General features: G+C 39.5%; 1 protein-coding gene across 18 annotated transcripts in view; it reads right to left on the reverse strand.

The window, feature by feature from the left end:
- NCKAP5 (NCK associated protein 5) overlaps window positions 1-23,434 on the reverse strand; it is a 1,134,964-nt gene that overhangs the window by 470,992 nt on the left and 640,538 nt on the right. For 17 of the 18 annotated variants that reach the window (XM_079924716.1, XM_079924715.1, XM_079924717.1 and 14 more), the window contains one exon: window positions 6,264-6,397. The exons of the other annotated variant lie outside the window; for it this stretch is intronic. In XM_079924716.1, coding sequence (XP_079780842.1) covers window positions 6,264-6,292 — 29 coding nt within the window. In that variant the 5' untranslated portion in view covers window positions 6,293-6,397. The remainder of the gene's footprint in view (window positions 1-6,263; window positions 6,398-23,434) is intronic. 18 annotated transcript variants of the gene reach the window in all.

Genomic DNA, 23,434 nt, shown 5'->3' on the forward strand with positions numbered 1-23,434 from the left:
CGATTGTTTTCTCTGCCAGGTTTGAATAATAGGTGATGTAATTTTCATGTTGTCTACTCAACAATATATAACTCCGTTAAGAATTTTAAAAACTTGTGACAAGGTCATCATGTCTTATACGGAAGCAGAACTACAAGGGAATCAAGGGAAGTTTCATATTAAGTTAGTAACTGCTGAAAAAGGTCTCCTTTCTTTCCACTCTCTATATAATTGATTTTAGCCCCTCTCTGCTGTGCTCAAGTGAGAACTTATACGCCAGATACTAAGATACACATTTCTGACATCAAAGTATGATCCATATTATGTTAACCAAGCATTTAAAGAAGATGCCATGTAAACTCCTTTCTTCCGTCTGCTGCCATTTGAGGAAAAGTTATCATCTGACCAGTGTTGCTTTGCCATTTTAAACTTCTGGTAAATTCACCCAGAGGAGCAAATGAGAGGCCTCCATTTTTACGACAAGTCTCCATTTTTATGACAGCAAGAAATATTGCTGATCATGTGGAAATAGCAACTCCAAATCAATAGAAAATTGCCCTCTACATTCATCAGGAGGAACAGGGCACTGAGGAGAGCGAGCGTCTGTGACAGGTTACAGCTGATGAAGACTCTGGGACAGGAACAAGTGTAGAAGAGGGGCAGAAGGGCCTGTGCTGTTGACTGCCCAAAGGTCAACGGACGGCTGTCCTCATCTTGTTACATTTCACTCCTTCTAAAAATGCAGATAAAATGTTCTTTTAATGTACCAGACAGATACGGAGGTAGAAGGGACTACGTGGGCAGAACACTGAAGGGCATATTACCTTCTTCAACACACACGTCTACGCCAGATGCCTACAGCTTCCAAATGGGCAGTGGAAAATGAACCCCAGGATTCTATAAAGTCTCTGAGAGCTGATAACGTGAACAGCAACCAGTGAACGAGGCAGTAAAACCAGCTCCACGTACATCTCCTTGAAGTTCAGCAAGCAGCAGACTGCGCTTCAGCATAGCAATCAACTGTGAGAGGAGAAACCCCCTTACCGTAAGCAAAGAAATAGCTTCAAGGCAGCAGATAACAGTGCAGGGAGAGAAGGTCAAAACAGGTGCAGAGAAATTCTGGAGGCAGAGAGTGCAAGCCTGGATTCCATCTGGGTGATTTTTAACTATCTTAGTCAATTAGGAGTGACAAAGCTTAATTGTTCCCTTTACTGAAATTTACACTGCATCGTGTAAAAACACACACACACACACACACACACACACACACGCCTGGAACTTTTCAAGGCTGCAGGGAAACAATGATTGATTCCTGATGCTTTGGGTGTGATGTGGTTTGCTAACTGCGTATCTTTTATAAAACATGTCTGCTTGATGGTGAGAGTACCAGGTTGATTCTAATTCAAAGCTTCAAATATACGGCAGCATAGAGCTGCCACATGATAAACACGTGTGTTATTATTGCTAGTATCACTACCCAATCATTAATTTCATCTGATTTGACTCATGCCTTTGCACGATAACGTACTATTAACAACTATGAAGTCTGGCTGTCCAGAATTTAGATAAAATTTCCCTTCATTTATAGCTAAACTATAAATGTGTTGTTTGGCTCATATATGTACCTACGGCTTCTCCATCTGGAGTCTACATTTTTTGAGGAGACATACTATGTTCTATCTTATTCTGCACACAATAAAAGCAGTTGATTGTCCTATGTGAACAGCAGCTTTCAGTAATAGCCTACACATTGATTAGATTGTTTCCAAAGGGACCAACTCAAATACTTGTGCAAATCATGCACGGTTTGCATGAAATCAACTCTGTAGAGTCGCTTATTTCTTCAGAAGTCTGTTTTTTAGAAGTCATTGTTACCCCACCTCGATACACCCCACCTGGTTGGAGACACTGTCCCTGGAATCTAACTGATGCACAAACATTTCATTCACTCAAGGTGGAGTAATGAAGCTGAGGGTTCAAACACTAATTATCCTTACATACACAGCCTCAGTTCGCCCCACTGACCTTGGCTGGCCCGACAATCACACTTCAAAATGGTTAAAGGGAGGATAAAGACAGTTACGGAATACAGGGGGGATCACAAAGCGAATCCCACATAAAATATGCCCAGCCATGTATACTACACAGACAGTGGGTTAAACAATCCTTATGACATCTGGAAAGCATCTTTGATTTATATCACTAAATAGTAAGAGAAGGAAGGAGCAGCCTGAATGATACCAACACCTGCCTTTCAGTACCACCTTACTGCATCTGTCTTGATTCATACTTTCATCTATGGGGAAGGCTTCATTTGAAAGTATCCTTTTTCTTCTCTGTATTTACATTAAAGAAGGTAAATGGTCTAAATTAAGTTTGTTATGGCTGCCTGAATCACCCTCAGCGAAGACAATTTCTGATTTATGAGCTTAGAGCTAATTATGTAACCTCTAGTCACATTTTTTTTAATTGCCCAAATTTTGGACCACTGCTGATCATTATATCCTAATCAGAGGTCAGGAGGAGGAAGGGCTTATGGATGAAGGTTTGGTGATGACATACAAGAGAACTACTCATTTCAACACTTTCATAGGTTTTTATCACCTACGTGATCCCGTTACTCATTACCACAGGTGATCACAAACGCTCAGTTTTGCCTAGTGCCAAGCCCATCACCTAACTGAAACTGCATAAGATCAAGCCTCAAAGTAATTCTGAATCGCTCATTCTGACACCTGAATTCTACTTCACACATATACCTAATTGCCCCAGCTTCTAACTTCATTATTCATTTTCCCCTTCAATGCCTCGCATCAGCCCTGAATCTGAGACTCAGAATCTCCTTGACTACTGTTTAGATGCTCCCACGGCTAGAGTACAATCAAACATACCAGAAAAATACCTTACCCAACTCAGCCCGGGCCTCAGCATCTCATGCCTCTGTGCCCTAGGTTCATAAAAGAGGTACTGGAAAAATACAACACATGTATATTTACATGTCCCCATGAACTTGAAGTATAGTGCTTAACTTGAGAACCTTTAGCACTGGAGTTCTTCCTACTTTACTTGTTTTCACTTAGGCATAGACCCAGAATTCCTAAATCATATAGTGTGAAATTACTTAACTTCATAGACGTAAGTGACATGGCAGAAGCAGTAATACTTTTACGAATTAATCCTAATTTGCACTATCGTGGACCACTGTCTATTATACCCTTTAATGCCACCTCTGGAGGGGCCTATGAGATGCATTCTAGTATGAGTTTATTGCCAAAGATAATGTTTCTCTCTTTAGGGAGTAGTAGCCTTTGTCTACGAAATTAGAATTACATATCCTCTTGTGTTTTCCTTTTAATCTTGTCTGCCATGAATCTTAGAGCTAAATTAAATGTTCACTCTCAGAAAGCATGCTGGGCTGTGTAAGTATGATTACTCACCACGTTCCCCTTTCATGGTCTTTATTTTCCGTTTTTATTTTAACAGTCTTACCGTAAAACTACCTTTTCTTGTAAGTCACTTCGCACCCTTTGAAAAGGTAGGCTATTACATTACTCTAAAAAGTAAACTCATCCCATGAACAATACTCAAAGTATGCCTACATTACATCTCAGGTATCATCATGTACAAAAGGAACTTGTCAACCCGGGAAAAGAAGGAGAAAATTATGACTATGAAAGTTTTAAATTTAATGCAATTATTTGGATTATAGAACTTACTTACATGAGCATTTAGATACTGACCATGTCCAAGGGTGACATGCTCTAGACAAGCTCTGTAATACTGAGAATTTTACAAAGGCTTAGATTATAGTAACAGGATTGTTTGAATAAGCCTAACTAGAAACATCTTACAAACCAAAGTTTAAAAGGTAAAAGGCCATCAGCAATGGTTTAGTGGGTCTACTTAAATTATCGTGTAATTATCTTCTCTGCTACATATGCTTTCTCCCCCCATCTTTTGCTGATTTACATTAGTTGTCTGGCTATAACTGGACTTGAACTTTCAATGTCAATGAAGCTTACTAAGAAAACTGATTATGTTGTGGCAAAAAATCTTCACAAAGGCAGTATGCAAAACCACCCACTATTTGTTTTACAAATAATTATCTTCTCTTTCAACCTGGAATGTAGCCTCGGCTCTTGTGCAACTCAAATCTGTATGGGGTTGTCATGTGATTTATAGCAGATGACCAGGCATCGTATGAAAGCAACTTACTGTGCCGGGTGCCTCACGTCCTGTAAATCAATAGCTTGAGTACAGAGACATCTCAATTAGACAGTACAAGGGTAGCAAGATCTGCACCTTCCTTTCTTGTATCATTAAAATGGCAAGTATCGGGCTTCCCTGGTGGCGCAGTGGTTGTGAATCTGCCTGCTGATGCAGGGGACACGGGTTCGTGCCCTGGTCCGGGAAGATCCCACATGCCGCGGAACGGGTGGGCCCGTGAACCATGGCCGCTGAGCCTGTGCGTCCGGAGCCTGTGCTCCGCAACGGGAGAGGCCACAATGGTGAGAGGCCCGTGTACCGCAAAAAAAAAAAAGAACCAAAAAAATGGCAAGTATTACAAAATGGTACTTGTTTTAAAGTTGCTTCGGAGAGTGGGGAAGAGCTATTATTTCAAGTTTGGAGACATAAAGTGAGATTTGCCATCGAATAGAATGAAAAACTGAGCACAAGGTTGTATAAGTAATAGCCTGGGAGGGGTGGAACATGCATTTGTTGAAGTACTGACTGGTGCATTTCTACAGCACCTGTATTATCGTGGGCTCCAAGAGTTGAACAGGGTGTTAAATTATGACTCTGAAACCGAGGAGTCATCCATCCTTCCTACCCTGTTCTTCCAAGATGCCTTTAAACCAAAATTCCAAACATTCGTGGTATGAGCCTCCATGAGATAAATCATCCAAAGGCTCAACTTTGCTCTCTCCCTGCAACGCACCTAAAAATTATGCTGTCAATATAAAAGCCTCATCAATGAGGAAGCACAATTATCCATCACCAATCATATCCAAATCCCAGTGGTAAATGAAAGATAAGACCCACCCCGTTCGCTGAAGAAAATTTTAGGGCAATGTCTCAAACTGGATTCTGCCTGGGATAACCTCATGAGGGAGAAAAGAACCAAAAATTATCTTCCTGGTTTTGCAAATGGTGAAGTGAAACATGAAAATAAAAGCAAACTGTTCCTCATAGGGTGCCCGTATCTGGTCCCAGGACTGTAACTGCACAAGTCTGTGTTTTTTCCATGAAAATGAAGAGATTTTAAATAATAGGTTGAATCTTTACCTGGCCCCATATATATATATATATTTTTTTTTTAATTAATTAATTAATTTATTTTTGGCTGCATTGGGTCTTCATTGCAGCACGCGGGCTTTCTCTAGTTGTGGTGAGAGGGGGCTACTCTTCCTTGCGGTGTGCGGGCTCCTCATTGCGGTGGCTTCTCTTGTTGCGGAGCGGGCTCTAGGCACATGGGCTTCAGTAGTTGTGGCTCACGGGCTCAGTAGTTGTGGCTCGTGGGCTCTAGAGCGCAGGCTCAGTAGTTGTGGCTCGCAGGCTCTAGAGCGCAGGCTCAGTAGTTGTGGCGCACGGGCTCAGATGCTCCGCAGCATGTGGGATCTTCCTAGACCAGGGATTGAACCTGTGTCCCTACATTGGCAGGCAGATTCTTAACCCCTGTGCCACCAGGGAAGTTCCTGGCCCCCTATTAACTGTAATTGAAAGCTGAAAGATTCTTACTGTGCTGGAATTAAATTAAAAAAGAGCTACTTTTCCAAAATCCTTTCAAATTCAAGTTATGTCTTTTTAAAGGAAAGAAACTCATTGATTTTGATTTTTTTTTTTTTTTTTTTTTTACAGATTCTAAATATTTACTCTAAATAAGGAGTAAATAAGGAGTAAGAGCTTACTGGATGATTCACATTCTTTCTACCTGAAAATAGGATTATGAGGACCAGTAAAACTGCATTCTCCTGGCTGGCCTTTCACAGATCATGCCAAAAGGCCACACAACCACCACATCTCACTGAAAGATACTTTGGAAAGCCATTGGGGAAGAAAAGACAACCAGCTTCAATAAAGCCAAGACTGAGGTGCAAGCGGAAAGTTCCAGAAAATTGGTCCAAATGCAATCGGATGGTTTGGCTAGAAGAGAAGGTCTAAATTGCTGGTCATTAGCTCCTCAAATGCAACACAAGCTTACACAATGGAAACTCAAGCAAAGGTGTAATTGGCGCAGGGAGAGATGCACCTCCTGAAACAAGATGCTCCACGCAGAACAATACCTGGAGAACTGCTGCTGCAGGCCACGCATCTGAATTCTGTTCCTCTCAGACTCCAGTGTCACCTCCTGCAAGCGCTTCTCACTCTGAAGACGTAAGTGTCTCTCCTCTTCCAATTCATGTATCAGCTTCTCATGCTAGAAAAGGCACATAGGGGATGACTTTTAAGAAACTGTTTCTTAAATATTATAAGAAAATAATTACCAGGCACTGTTGGTTACTAAGTGTTAACTTGGACTTCATATATTAATTTCATCCTCATTACAACCTCATCAAGTACATTCTATTATTAATCTCTTATTATCTAGGAAACCAAGGATCAGAGACCTTGAAGTAATCTGTCATTAAAAAAACAGAAGGTAACAGATTTTCAATCCTGGCTGATTTGACTCTAATGTATGAATGATTTCCACTAAACCAGGTGGCTTCTTATGCAGAGATGAAGATTCATGACTGAATAATACTAGCAGGTGAATAAGAATTCAAGTAATAATGATAAGTCCATTAGTGCCTGTTCAGGATTATTTCATCTTTTCAATCTCTGGTAAATGCTTTAAAGAGAACACTACTGATTTTTGTAGAAGGACCAGGAACTTCCACTTAATTATACCATGAAGCTGATGAGAATAAGGTTAAAGAATTAGTTTTGTATTTGCCCAATTAGGTTTTCCCAGATAGAAATTGGTTAAGCCACCCTCTTAATGTGTAGTCCTAGAAAGTGAGCTCCTCACACATGGGCATCATAGATTAAAAGGGGGACTGGATGACCCAGAATAGATGGTTCTTCAAAAACGCACTCCAGGAACTGGTAAAAAGCACACAAGCTCAGATCCTGACATTACAGACTGAGCCACGCTATGACTTTTTCATTTTGGTTGTGCTGCTGTTACCACCTGTTTTTTTTTTTTTTTTTTTTTTAGAGCATGTCATGCTATTATGGTTATGGATGTTACTACATTAAGCACTATGTGTTAAGGATAAATATTCCATGATGAAAATCAAAGACTCAATGTCTGCTTATAAGGGACCTACATTCTTAAAGGGAAAGATGGGAAGCATATACTTCAGTCTCCAAATAAATCAGACACTATGACTCTGTACCACGAATCACCCAGATGAAACTTGATCCATTGCATAACTCACGGAGAAAAAATTCTCCTGAGGACCATTAATGAGACAGACCATTCTCGGAAATGAATCAAGGTCCTCTAAAAATACTCCACATCCTGTGCCTTCGACCATGCTCTCCCTCCTGCTTCAAAAGCCCTCTCTATTCAAAGCCTAGGGTTCCTTCCAGGCTCAGCTTACATATCAACCCTTTGCCAGATATATGATTTGCAAACATTTTCTCCCACTCAGTTGGTTGCCTTTCCATTTTGTTGATACCTTCCTTTGCTATGCATAAGCTCTTTAGTTTGATGTAGTCCCACGTGAGTATTTTTGCTTTTGGTAACAGATTCAAAAGATCATCACCAAGACTAACGTCAAATAGCTTACCATGTATGTTTACTTTTAGGAATTCTATGGTTTCAGGTCTTACATTCCATTAAGTCTTTAATCCACTTTGAGATAATTTTTGTGTATGGTGTAAGATAGCAGTCTAGTTTCATTCTTTTGCACATGGACATCCATTTTCCCCAACACCATTTATTGAAGAGACTTTTTTCCCATTTTACAGTCTTAGCTCCTTTGCCATAAATTAATTGACCATATATGTGTGGCTATGTTTCTAGGCTCTCTATTCAGCTCCATTAGTCTATGTGTCTGTTTTTATGCCAATACCATACTGTTTTGATTACCATAGCTTTGCAATATAATTTGAGCATGTCGTCTCCAGCTTTATTCTTCTTTCTCAAGATTGCTTTGGCTATTTGGGGTCTTTGTGTTCCATACAAATTTTAGGATTGCTTGTTCTATTACTGTGAAAAATACCATTAGAATTTTGACATGGATTGCATTGAATCTGCAGATTACTTTTGGTACTATGGGCATTTTAATATTAATTCTTCCAATCTATGAGAACTGGAATATTTTTCCATTTACTTGTGTCTTCATTTTCATTCATTAATGTCCTGTAGTTTTCAACATATAGGTCTTTCAACTCATTGGCTAGTTTTATTCTTAGGTATTTTATTCTCTTTGAAGCAAATGTAAATGGGATCATTCTTAATTTCTTAATTGTTAGAAATTATTCTTAATTCTCTTTCTGATAGTTCATTGTTAGTGTAGAGAAATGCACCAGAATTCTGTATATTGATTTTGCATCCTCAGACTTTACTGAATTTATTAGTTTTAACAGTTTTTTTGTCAGAGTCTTTAGGGTTTTCTATATATAAAATCATGTCTTCCTCAAACAGTGACAGTTTTACTTTTTCCTTTATAATTTGGATGCCTTTTATTTCTTTTTCTTGATTAATTGTTCTGGCTAAAACTTTCAATACCATGTTAAATAAAAGTGGCAAGAGTGGACATTTTTGTGTTTTACAGCTTTTCACTGTTGAGTATAATATTAGCTGTGGGTTTGTCATATATGATCTTTCTTATGCTGAGATATGCTCCATCTATACCTACATTGTTGACAGTATTTATTATAAATACATGTTGAATTTTGTCAAATGCTTTTTCTACATCTATTGAGATGACCATATGATTTTTATTCTTCGGTTTGTTAACATGGTGTATCACGTTGAGTGATTTGTAGGTGTTGAACTGAACTTGCATCTCTGGAATAAATCTCACTCGATCATGGCATATGATCCTTTTAGTGTATTGCTGAATTCAGTTTATTAACATTTTGCTGAGGACTTTTGTGTCTATGGTCATCAGAGCTATGGCCCTTTAATTTTCTTTTCTTGTGGTGTCCTTGTCTGGTTTTGGTATCACGGTAATGCTGGTCTCTTAAAATGAGTTTGGAAGTGTTCCCTCCTCTTTGTTTATTTTTTTTAAGAGTTTGAGAAGGACTAGTATTAATTCTTCTTTAAATGTTTGGTAGGATTCACCAGTAAAGCTGTCTGGTCCTGAATTTTTGTTCGTTGGGAGGTTGTTGATTACTCATTCGATTTCTTCCTAGTAAGCAGTCTGCTCAGATTTTCTGTTTCTTCATGATTCAGTCCTGGAAGGTTGTATGTCTCTAGAATTCACCAGTTTCTCCTAGGTTGTCCAATTTGTTGGCATATAACTGTTCACAGTCATCTCTTAAGATCCTTTGTATCTCTGTGGTATGAGTTGTAATGTCTCCTCTTTTGTTTCTTATTTTACTTATTTGAGCCCTCTCTCTTTTTTTGGCAGGGGTGGGAGAGTCTAGCTAAAGATTTGTCAATTTTGTTTATCTTCTCAAAGAGCCAACTCTTAGTTTCATTGATATTTTCTATTGTCTTTTTAGTCTCCATTTCATCTATTTCCACTCTGATCTTTGTTACATCTTTCCTGCTACTAACTTTAAGCTTAGTTGGTTCTTCTTTTTCTAGTTCCTTGAGGTATAAAGTTAGATTGTTTATGTGAGATATTTTCTTTTTTCTTGAAGTAGACATGTTTCACATTTGTGTGATAGGGGTCCTTCTGGGACTCCTAAAACACAAATGTTATTCTGCTTGATGTTGTCCCATAAGTCCCTTAAGCTATCTTCCCTTTTTCAAATTTTTTTTTTTTTTTTTGCTGCTCTACTTGGATGAATTCTTTTGTCCTGTCTTCGAGATCACTGATGCTTTCTTCTACTTCATCTAGTCTGCTGATGAATGCATTTGGTGTATTTTTCATTTTAGTTATCGTAATCCTCAGCTCTGTTTGGTATTTTCTTATATTTTTCTACCGCTATGGATGTTCTTACTGTGTTCATCTATTCTTCTCCCAAGTGTGGTGAGCATCTTATGACCATTACATTGAACTCTTTAGCAGATAGATTACTAATCTCCACTTCATTAAGGTTTTTTCTGAGGTCTTATCTTATTCTTTCATTTGGAACATATCGTTCTGTTTCTTCATTTTGCTTGACTCTCTGTGTTTGTTTCTGTGTATTAGGTGAAACACCTACCTTTCCCTGTCTTGAAGGACTGGTCACCAGATATAAAATCTGTGACATCAGCCACATGTAAAAGCTCTCCTCCAAGAGATGCTGGCACTCTGGAGCACAGCACAGAGAGTGAAGAGAACACCTGCCTTCCAAGGCCTTTGAAAAGGTTTGCAGTCAGTCCTCTGACGTGTGCTTAATTAAAGGCCTGCACCTCACATTGCAGCTCTTCTGATAAGCTTATAGGCCTCGTTCACAGACAGACTGAGCTCCAGGGTCTGTTGCTGCTTGCTGTGTCCTCAAGGTGGTAGCTGTTTAAGAACACTTTCTCTGTTGGGTATGGTCCTGTGGGACCCACGAGTGTAAGCCCTGCTGGCTTTCAGAGCCAGTTGATATAGAGGTGTCCCCTGGTGGCTGCTGCAGAAATCAGGGCAGCAGACAAGGATATGAGCTCCTTTCTGGAGAATGCCGGAAAGCTGGAGTGAGGGAGAGGGAGAATGTAAAGATTATGTCCACCAGCCTTCATTCCCTGAGAGCGTTTCTGTGGGCCTCCCCTCCAGGCAAAGCTCCTGGACACACAAATGGGCCTCCTTCTCAGAAAGACTGGGGGTGTTTCAGCCTGCTATCTGTACAGTGTGCTGGGGGCAGTAGCCTGCCAAGAACGCTCGCTCCGATTGTTGCACTCCCATGAAACCAGGAAAGCAAGCCCCTTGGCCTTTAGAACCAGGTGTTCAAGGGGTGTCCCCTGGGCTGCCGCCACAAAACTGGGATACGAGATGCAAAAACTAGGGCACCAGATGTGTGTGAAAACTCTCCTCTGGAGACACTGGCACCGGGGAGCTTAGCAGAGGGAGAGCACAATGACGGCACCCTCTGTGGATGGCGATGGAGGAAGATCCTGAACTTACCTACCCGCACAGACACCCCAAATCTACGCTACATCTTGGACCACCTCCTAACACTTATTTTAAAAGTACACATTTGCCACAGTGCAATAGAGGGACAGTTTGAGCATGATGCGAATCTCACATTTGCTTAGGCCCAATCTCAATCATGAGAAACACAAGTGAACACAGAAAACTGCACCCGGCTGAAGCTAGTGTAGAAATACACGATCGCACACATCACAGATAGATGGACCAGTGACCTCTGTCCATCACGGGTGTTATGAGCTGCCCCATCCATATCGGAAGGTACCACTTGCCCTCTGACTTTACCCAGCCTTCTTTCCATTGATTCACAATAACTCACAAGCTGCAGCCCTTCCCATGACCGCTCCCACAAGCAAACTGCATGTCTTTTTCAAGGTAAAGTACCATATTTATTGTATTATTTCTATATTTCTTAACCACTTAACATTGTAAAACTCAGCTGCCCTTTATATTAGATGCCTATCTTTTTTTGTGTCACTGACAAAGTTTTTGAGTACTGTGTCCCTGGTTTCATTTTTCCCACAAGCCCTGTGCAGTGATTTTTAGGAACACATATGTCATATTATAGCAGAGCTATACATCATGGTGAAGAAAAAGAAAACTGTATCAAGAGTAGGATTCCAAAGCCCCTTCATTCTTTGGGCACAAACAAAGAATTGGACCTCAACAAAGAAACAAACATAAAAGCAAAAGGAAAGGTATTTTAATTCCAAGTCTTTGTTCTACCAAATGATCGTGTCTATATCTCATAGCCTTCACAAAGACTTAAACTTCCTCAATTACTATCCTCTGATTAAACCTCCAGCAAAGGAGACTCCACAATTTCCCTGGGTAATCCATTTTATTTTTTTAAACTCCTCTCCTGCTAATTTCTCTAAGACTTGCTTAAATTGTTTCAAGTATCAAAAAGCCATTTCTCTCTGTATGTTCCCAGGAAATGGAGAAAAATCTACAGGTTCTATCATCATTTCCTAATTTAATAAAGAATTCTTCTTAGAAGAGCTGTGTACACACCCACATGGATTCATTCATTCACTAAGTTTTTACTGAACAGCTACTATGTGCAAGACACTGGACCAGAGCAAGAGACCGGCAATGAGACCAAAAGACGTGGTTCCTGACTGCAGTGGACTTACACACTAGTGGACACGGCAGGTGCTAAATGAAGTATCACACAGATAAATATATCAATATAAACTGATGGATAATTAAGAGTTTGCTGAAAGATGACAGCCAGAGGAACTGACTTTGTTCAGTGGGTTAGGGGAAGGCTTCTCTGAGGAATTCATACATAAACTGAGACCTCTGTGATGACTAGGAGTTACCTGGGGAAGAGAAGGGATCGGCACTGTAGGCAGAATGAGTAGCAACTGGGAAGTCTTTAGTTACATAGGAAAAGAACAAAGAGAAGTCCAATGTGCCTGGAGCCTGGTGAGCAAGGGGACGGGAGTGCCATACGATATAGCTAGAAGGAGCCGGGGGATGAAGAAGGTTCTATTAAGGATGTGAGATTATATTCTGAGTAGAACAGTAACTCTTTACCAAGGTTTAATCAAGTAAGTGATAAGCTCTGATGAAGATTTTGCAAAGATCATCTGACTACTATGTGGAAAAAGAACTGAACTAAGAGGCTGAACAACAACAGAATGGGAAGGTATTTAAATAAGAGTATGGTGAATGCTACCAGCTACTAGTTTAGACTGTACCATTTGCTAGGCAAGCAGGTTTGGACAAGCCACTTAACTTGAAACATATGCTTTAAGCTAGTTTCTTCTGCATATAGGGGAGAGTAAAATCGCCCAAGCCAATTTCATAGTATCATTGTGAGGAATGAGTAAAACAACATATAGAAAAGCACTGCAAAATCCTGAAAGTCCCATATAAAAATAAGATATGGCTAACTGGAATTATACAGCTTATATCATTTGATAAAGTTACTTTTGATAAATTCTAGAAGCATTTTAGTCTTTCACGATCACGACATATTAAATAAATATCGCAGTTACGTATTTCTTTTAAAAATCTCAAAAATGTGCTTTTTAAGCAGATCATATGTTAATACTGACGGGGAGTACATTTTAAATTACATTTTAATGTAAGAACTGAGAGATCAGCTTAATCACAGATGTCATCTAGAATGCATACAACCCTGTGGCTGGACTGCCCGAACGACATAATTTTTCAGTTCCATTACCTAGTACGATCTGAAACAGATGGCTTGATCTGTGATGTGCCAAAATGTCAGGAGTTAATATCAAGCCATTAACACTTGATTGCAAAGATAGAAAGCCAAGAAGTACCTCTATCCTAGGTCTAATTATATTTGGTGACCCTAGTTACATTCATGGGTGATACTACTGGCAAAGTTAGTAACAGAAGAGTCAAAGAATTTAAAAAAAGAAAGAGGAGTTTACTTGCTGTGAAAGTTCTAGTGCCACCATGCACGGTCATGTGTCAGGTGAAACATGCACTACAGCAAGAGTGGTACCTCCCACCTATGCTCCAAGCATTCCGTGTAAGTCCTGCTTAATGAACGACATCAGGCATCAACACATCTAGAGGTATTCTACACTGACATGATGCTTAAAGGTACATGATACCCTATACTGGGTTGGCCAGAAAGTTCATTTGGGTTTCCCCATAACACCTTATGGAAAAACCTGAACAAACTTGTTGGCTAACACAGTAGAAAGGTATTCACTATATGTTTCTGTTTCGAAAGATTTCCTGAAATATGTTCAAGTTATAATATTCTTGTTGAAGAATATTTTATAATCAAAGGATCACAGGAAAAATATTAACTCTCTTGGATGATAAAAGAATCTAAAAGATAGTGAGAAATGAACAAAGGCCATTAGAGAAGGCCACTCGGATTAAATAATATTCCTGGGTACTGACGAAAAAAATATATGAACTCATTCAAGAAATGTGGAATCTGGCAAACTAGCTCATACTATGCCATGGAGATTTTAGGTAAAAAGACTATTAGAAAAGTACATTTGATTCAGTGACACACACATAAAGCATGGCAGTAAGACCCAGTCACCCCAAACTTCAAGATCTGATTAGATTTGCTTATTAATTGGTATCCAGACAGTCACAGATATTGCCATGTGTTCACCAATCAACATACACTGTATACCGAAACATTTTAAGATTACCCAGATTCAGAATAACCATTCTGATTCTCATGCTACCTACTGAGAATCTCAAATTGACAAGTGATTCTTTTCTTCAGAAGTCCATAAACCAAACACACATCAGCCACAAAATTAAACTGCTGTTTTCATGAAAACTAATTTTTAATGGAAAAACTCTACGTTAACCAATTTCTATCAAGCCACTATGAAAATGGGTCTAAAGTAAGCTATAGTTATTACCTCTAATTGCAGCCTCATTTTTGCTATTTACACAAACTGCAATATATTTTCCCCATAAGGCTTCCTGAATTCAATATCCCCATTAGTTATGAAAGATCCAGTTATCCTAGAGGCAGAGAAACAGATAAGGAACTTAAGAATTGATTTTTTTAAAGCCCGTACTGTTGGCTGTAACAGAAGAATCAGAATCAGATTTTGAGACGCTAGGATAAAAGCCGCCCTATATACATCTGCAGTGCTGATAACATCGCCCAAGAGAGACAAAGCTTTTATTCTAACAAACGAGCAAAAGAAAAAAAACATACAGAGCTTGGTTTAAAAATAATTGAGAGGAAGGAAGAAAGGGTGAGGGAGAAAAATAAAGGAAAGGGGGCGGGGGGAAATTTCAAGGGTAAAGGAGACAGATGGGCACTTAGGAGGATCTTAAAAATATCCTCAATGCTAGACAGGAGCTCTAAAAGGGAAGTGTCACAGGTGAATCACTCCATACGATTACGTTTTCTAAGGCAAAAATTATCTATATGTTTATCACTTATCAAAAAGATACATATATGAATTTTATGGGAGGAGTATTTTCAGGGTGGGTAGTGCAGAAAAACACAATAAAATGAAGGTTGGGTATGTCAAGGTTGATACGGATTATAAAGGCATGTGGGAACAAATCATAACAAATGATGGTATCCTGCAAAGACAGCAAATTAAGTTGTCTTTCTCTTATAGTCAGCGATCTTTATGATTTATCAAATAGGGCTACAAGTGAAGAATAAGGTGGTAATACGGCATCCACAGTATAAAGTAATGCAGTTTTGATTTTATTATCATACGGCCAAAAAAAATGGGACAGAAAGCTATCCCTTGATCCACAGCCCACAGCTTTCATTACTTTAAAGTATCGTGAATTTCACCACCATGATTCCTGTGAAAGCACCACAGGAGAGGCTAGTAGTCTGGGTTATTATCGTTTTGGTTCTCCCATTATTCTACTGGGCAACTTTGGGAAATACACTGACCGTCTTTGGACCTCTTTCTAAAATGTTAAGATCCCTTTCAACTCTCACATGCAATGCTCACACAGGCATCCATGAAATTAGCCACAATCACAGCGATGGGGTTTAGGACAGATTACCCCTAAATATGGCACCTTGGCATATTGGATATCTTAAGCCGAAGGAGTTTGAGAAAACAGCAGAGGTTGCTCTGACCTTCCCCAACTCCTTCCTGCGTCTTCCCCAAAACAGGTCATAAAACCCTCACATGAGAGACATCCTCCTTATACTCAGGAAGAAGGAAGACATTCTTATCACCAGAGACAGAGAACTTCGGGCCAAGAAATCTATACCGGGCTTCCCTGGTGGCACAGTGGTTGAGAGTCCACCTGCCGATGCAGGGGACACGGGTTCGTGCCCCGGTCCGGGAAGATCCCACATGCCGCAGAGCGGCTGGGCCCGTGAGCCATGGCCGCTGAGCCTGCGCGTCCAGAGCCTGTGCTCCTCAACGGGAGAGGCCACAGCAGTGAGAGGCCCACGTACCGCAAATAAAAAATAAAAAAAGAAATCTATACAAACAAACCTTGTTAAACTAACCCTTATCTTACAGTATTCTTCATCACTTACTACCCCTAGTCCACACCCCTCTGTCTTGTCAATTCTTCACAAATTGATTATTATTTTTTTTAATCTAAAAGGTAGAAAAAGCTTCCTGCTCTGATCACCTCTTTGGGTCTTCATTTTCTTGTGAAGCCTCCTGTGGACACATAAAAATTCAATACAAGGTAAACAACAAGGTCCTACTGTATAGCACAGGGAACTGTATTCAATATCCTGTAATAAACCATAATGGAAAAGACTGTGTCCGTGTGTGTGTGTGTGTGTGTGTAACTGAATCACTTTCCTGTATGGGAGAAATTAAAGCAACATTGTAAATCAACTATACTTCAATAAAATAAAATTTAAAAAAATCAACAAAATGTGTTTCTCTCCTGTTATTCTGTCTTATATGATTTTAATTCTTAGGCCCAGCCAGAGACCAAAGAGAGTAGAGGAAAATTTCTCTTCTCCTACAACAACAAGGAAAACATAGATACTAATGGTACAAAGAGTATAATGAGGGGAAACATAATATCTATAAGTCAGGGGGGTGTATATATGTTGGGGGTTAGTCATAGTATGGATTTCATCCTATGTAAGGATGAAGGCGACTTGGCATCCCCGTAGGGACAATGAGGTAGGTGAAGCTGTAGATTTAAGAGGGTAAGGTTGTGGTTTTCTTGGCTAGTGTAAAACAGGAATGGCAATGTTAAAAGATAACATTGGGCATCACACAACTGGGAAAAAAGGTGATGAAACTTAGACCCCAGAGGCATTGGTTTTCATTTGGTTCCCGAACAACTGCAGGTTTCAGTAGATCTGCAGGAGGATAGCAGGATCTAAATGTTTGAGCAAGAGGATTCCTCCTCAGGGTGGACCCCAGAAATGAAAGACAACTGTAATAGGGACCAGTTGGCAGAAGTGACTGCTCCCTTTTTTTATTATTATTACTGTCATTCGTTAGCAATGGTTCTCTGAGTTGGAAAAGGCCTTCCTTAGGATATTCTAGCTCACTGACTTTCTGACTTCAACAAGCTTCTCAGAAAATCATTTTCTTCCAAGTCTTCGAATATCTGATGATTATGGGGGACGACCAAGGAAAGTAAGACATGGAGTAATGAAGTGAGCAGAAGCTTGGTTTCCATTGTCCGCTGCCAAATTTCAGACACACTCTTTCCCTTACCCCAATCACTTCCTTGAGTTTATTCGATCAAAAGGCCGAATTTTCAACTTTACTTAGAAAAAAGCTTCATTTACCCAACCACTGGGTCCTTTTATAATAGGTCAATGACTCCTTTTCCTTCTCTGGTCACAGATCTTTCTCTGTTGTCATGTTAAATGATCACAATTAACAGTAGCTATTAATTATTCTATCCCTCTGGGGGTTCTCAGAAGTCAATTTTATTAAGTTCCTTCCTACTTGATCGAAGTCTCAAGTGTTCTTTTCTGTTCTGTGGATACAGTATATTTCATACAAGGAAGGGGGAGAATTTCAGTTCTTTGGGGGATTTTTACTTCCAGCCCTGAACCAATCCATGAGGCCCTAGATTTATTTATTCTCCATTCTACCCTCACTCTTTTCCTTATCTGCCTTTACCCCACAATGACCAGTGGAGAATGAATGGATTTCTTCAGCAGACTTAGTTTCCATTACAAACTTTGCGTCACTGTATTTCTCTCCTCACTCCTTATTGTGGAGGATTCCAAGATCTCTTATTGTCCCTTCTGCACTCCGCTCTGGAACTTCAGCTCTACTGACTACAAAAGTTAACAGGTGCTCTGCCTTCTGCGCTCTGTTGTCTCTCTTACTTCACTGCCCACCTAATTTATGGTTTATCTCATACGCTGGTGTCCTTAATATAATTTTTAAAAAGCTAAGGTGAATATGTCATATGGTTTGCTAAGCGTTTCCTATATAATTATTATCTCCTGCCTCTTCAAAGAGCATCCTCTTCTTGAGGCAGAGATTGAGGCTTGCACTTGGTAATGAAACCCCACAGAAGGTTAGCACATCACTGAGCATTCTAGAAGTGTCCAATACATTCTTGTTGAGTTAAACTGAATCCTATTGACCTCCCACTATTTCCTCTCCCTTAGTTGGCCACTAGTTCTAGGTTTGCAGAGTCTGTATCTGTGACAACTTTCAGTCTTTGCTCTGAGGACAATGTAATGAGATTTTCTTTGGTTTAAAAACCCCAAAAATACATGTCACCCGGTTTGTCATTTTCTTTTCCCTTACCATTGCCTTTGTCTGGTCTGATTTTTTGCCCTCTCCTAACAGCCCATAGATTGTAACCCCGAACTTCAGATTCAAATCTTTTCTTTGATTAGTCACTTTCACTCCTCAACTATTAAGTCAAAAATTTCCTTTCTTAGAGGATTTGCTGTGGCCTCCTTAAGAAGCATGTATAATTCCATTATATTTTTTAGGCTAGTACATTTTACTGTTCTTTTGTTCACGCTACTAGATTTTACAGAATGGTAGGAGGGAAAAACTATTCAGACAAAGAACCCTTTTTTTTCCCTGTGATTGGAAACTTATATTCCTGCCTTTTTTCAGTGAATGGGTGTAATTATGTGTATGGGAAATTAGAGTATTTGCTATGATAATTATTCACTCCTATCAAATAGGAGAATAATTATAATGTCAGCAACAGACTGTACAAGGTATTACCGGAGCTTTCCTTTTAAATCTGCCAGAGAAATGGCTTCTGGGACCTCAGTAATTAATATTGATTTCTCACAAATACTTTTTATTCATTTGGAAGACACACTAGAATGCCTTCATACTTCCAATTTCATTGTGGAAAACTCCATCTGAATATTGTTTTAAACGAGGCCCTGAGAACATATGGATAGACTTCTACATAGCCAGCTTCCATGATTTTATGATACTAGACTATCTTAGAAACATAAAATTTCAAAACGACATGATTTTTAGCAGTACCCCTTATCCTCGTTAGCAAATACAAACTTTCACATTCTATCATTCCATTAAAAGGTCAGCTATAATATTTAAAAGATCAATGTGGAACTAATCACAAGTTCTGGTTCAACGCTTTAGTATTTCATTTCATACAACTAGCAAAGCCAGAAGAAATTGAAAATGCTACACGCTGAATAATTATAGTTTGTGTTATTTTGGAGAGGTAAGGTTAAACGGAAATTTCATTTTTATGGGGAAATCATTAAAGACCTATAAATGAGCTGACTGAGCACCGTTAATCTATAGGAAGGGAAAATGTGTATTATGAAAAGACGATCTGAGCACTTTTTTGAAAAGTGTACTTAACCCTTGGTTAATCACATAAATGGAAGAGAAGGTTATGATAGATAATCTCAGTTCCTGAGAGGTGGGAGATAGTCACAAGAGGAAGCAAATAGAAAACATGGCTCCATGTAGCACAAATAATGTCATGAAAAATAGGCCAATGGAGACTATAGTTACCACTAACAGAATGTCTGTCACACGGCTGAGTACAGAAAAGCTTGCAGTATATACTCCTGCATCATGACTCCAGGTCGTTGGTATGCAATTTAAGTGAGCATCAGAAATGACGTTCTCAGATGCTTTTTTTAAACAAGATTTTTTTTTTTTTTTTTTTTTTTTTTTTTGGCGGTACGCGGGCCTCTCACTGCTGTGGCCCCTCCTGCCGCGGAGCACAGGCTCCGGACGCGCAGGCCCAGCGGCCACGGCTCATGGGCCCAGCTGCTCCGCGGCACGCGGGATCCTCCCGGACCGGGGCACGAACCCACGCCCCCTGCATCGGCAGGCGGACTCCCAACCACTGCGCCACCAGGGAAGACCCTTAGATGCTTTTTTTTGTAATTGCCTGGTTTCTCCCCCGTTTCCACTTCTGGCTGAATGCTTAGCCCTTTCTCATTTGGAAGTGGTCTCTCCTGGATGGCTTAGTCAGACCGGAATGAACACAACCAAGCTATTCGACTAGGTTTCCACGTGGAAACTTATGGATCTTCTATAGATCTTACAATCAAAAGGAAATGGAAGTCTTTACACTTGGAAAGGCACTTTAGATCACCAAGTCCAACTTGGTGGCCCTAAAAGGTGCTAACTGTCCAGGGGCACCCAGCCCACCCCAACTCTTTGTCTCAGTGCAAAGGAGATCAAACCTCCTCTGCAAAGTCTCCCCTCCCAGGTAACTGAGTGAAAAGCAAATTTTCAGGAGCTTGGTGGAATTGTTCTTCTGGAACAGTAGGATTTATATGTAAAACTTTTACTTACATTTACCAATTACTTTCTTTTGCAACATAAACCTTTATATATAAGCTCAAAATTAAACCCCTACATGAAGACAGAAAAGCAACTGGCAAGACCATAATGCATTTCAATCGTTCTTACATTCGTATCTTTAAAAGCCCTCTTGGAAAAATTTGTCTCCTTCTTCGGAAAGCAACAATGTTAAATGTTTGTTTGTTTTTACCAAGTTGTGAATGTTATGAAATGTGCTTCCTTCACTTTTACAGGTATAGAATATTGATGCGTTGTGTATATTTCTATAAAGCTAGGACTCTCAAAGTTTTTGACCAAAGAATTGGATTCGACATGTACAAAGAAAATGGTTCCAATTAGTGAGATGTAACTGTTATTAATTGCTATGGCCAAGCAAAACATGGATGTCATCACACAGGCAGGCCATTCATCACATCCACATGCCTTGAACAGTAGCTCTCATCTCTTAGACCAGGAAGAATTACATATAGTTCACAATTTACAAAGGAATCAGTATACTGAACATTACTTATAAGGCGCTATTGAATAAATAAAAGCACAACTACTATAATACTGGGACTCTGTGGCTTTATTTTAGTTTCCTCTTAATGTAAAAAAGAATGCATCTACTCAACAAGATGGTGGCCACTGGTATTCAATTTGATCATGGCTGGTGGCAGCAGCCCCACTGATGTGTAGGACAAGGATATACGTATATTACGTACATTTAAAGAGTGCCTATGTCGTCACAGAGAAACTATAAAAGCAATTCCAGGACGAATCAATCGAGTGAGAATGAAAGAGAAAAAAAAAAGGAATATGCCTATATCACGAATAAGAATGATATTAACGATGAATCCAGACTGAGTGTTCTAATCACGTTTCAGGAATCTCACCGTATCTCACAACACACTGGAATGTAGACACTATTTCCAAAACAATTCTCTTTTAAGATTATGAAGCTGAGGCCACAGGAACTAAACAGCAGAGCCAGAGTCTGAGCTTAGGCAACCTGATTTCAGGGTCTTAGAGCTTGACTGCCTCTCCTTACAAGTACCAAAGAGTTTCTGTCCTGGTCCAGTGAACTTTCTTTTTTTTTAATTTTTATTTTGTATTGGAGTATAGTCGATTAATAATGTTGTGTTAGTTTCAGGTGTAAAATTATTATTATTATTTTTTTTTCTTTCTGGCCATGCTGCATGCAGGATCTTAGTTGCCCGACCAGGGATTGAACCTATGCCCCCTGCAGTGGAAGCTCAGAGTCTAACCAACGGACCGCTGGGGAATTCCCCATGGTCGAGTGAACTTTCATCTCAACCAGTGAACCAACTGTCTCTCCCTTTCCATGACCTGTTAGAGATTATGGGGTATAAAACAGATTAAGAGACAGTCTTAAAAAAAGAGAGCGATGGTCTTTGCCATTAAGAATATTATGTATTGAGACCGCCTAGAGGGGTGGGATGGGGAGGGTGGGAGGGAGGGAGACACAAGAGGGAAGAGATATGGGAACATATGTATATGTATAACTGATTCACTTTGTTATAAAGCAGAAACTAACAACAAAAAAAAGAAAAGACAATTAAAAAAAAGAATACTGTAATGATCACACATCAAACAACTGGCTGGCAGGACATGAGTATCTAGAGCAGATGTCTGCGAACTTTCTCTGTATGAGACCAGATGGTAAATATTTTAGGCTTTGTAAGTCTCATAGTCTCTGTGGCAGAACTACTCAGTTCTGCCCTGGTAGCATGCGAATCGGCATAGACGATACATTAATGAATGGGTGTGGATGTGTTCCAATCATCTATTTCCAAAACCAGGTGGGAAGGGGGGCAGCTCAGTCATTGTTTTCAGACCCTTCAACAAGATTACTAGTTGACATCTCATGAAAAGGAAGGAATCCTAATCATTTCTTTTCCAGGAGGTGGTATTTCTTTATCCAAAATCCATCAACTCCCCAGAAGCCACAGGGGTACGGAGCAGTCTTATTACTGTTGAGGAACAAACACAATTTTATACACCGTCCCTCAAATTTAATGAAATTGTAGCCACTGTCGACATGCCAAAAATTACTTTTGTGTTTTCCAAAAAGGATAGATCTTTTAGCAATTCTGGAAATCATGTAATATTTGTGCTTGTCATAGTGCTGGGAACAAATCTCTCGTCTATCCCTCTGTGATCCCATCTCTGTACAAAGGCACCAGTTTCGTGTTATCCTTATAATTACATTCTACCGTCTGGTGCTGAGCCATTAGCCAATGTCTCTTCTTATTCTCACTTAGGAATAGATATCCACCTCTCCCCGGAGAGAAAGGATAGTCTATAGTCATGCGCAGCCAGTGTTGTTTAGTGTTAGAGATTATTCAAGTTACTTTAAATCAACAACAATTTACGAAGGACCTTCTTCATGTCACACTAATCTCAGTATTAGATAATTTTGAATATTAGTCATAACATATGGATAGATAAATGATTATTTAGTCATATAGATAAACATTTTGCTTTTCTCTAACTCTCCCAGAGCCTATGCGACTTAATGCTGACAGGAGATGACACCTTTAAATGCTTTTCTATCATATATTCTCAGATGCTGAAATAAAATCTTAAGTCTAACCACTCATTAAAATCAAACAACTCAGAGTACACAATAAGACCCTTTCGTGCGTAGATTACAGGTTACAGCAGAAAAATTATTTCTCCAGCTCTCTACCAAAAGTTGTATATTTACTATATGCTAAGTAAGGTGACTTTCTTGTATGGCCAATAATTAAGCCTCCTACTTTACAATGTCTGAGTTGACTCAGGAGAGAAAGAGTATGTTGACAGCCTAGAATTTGTGTAGCCCTTGGGTCATGCCTCTTTTCCCAATAATTTAACTACCTGGATTGTGCGTTTAGTGTGTATTTAAAAGACTTCGAAACTTCAAACGTCCTATTGTCTGTTATCATTGATTGCTGTTAAACTAAATGTTTTTCACTCTGTAATCAATACTTTCTTATGAAAATAAGCCCAGGCATTGACAAACAACTCTGCAGC

Source organism: Stenella coeruleoalba (assembly GCF_951394435.1).
Source record: "Stenella coeruleoalba genome assembly, chromosome: 6".
NCBI lineage: Eukaryota > Metazoa > Chordata > Mammalia > Artiodactyla > Delphinidae > Stenella > Stenella coeruleoalba.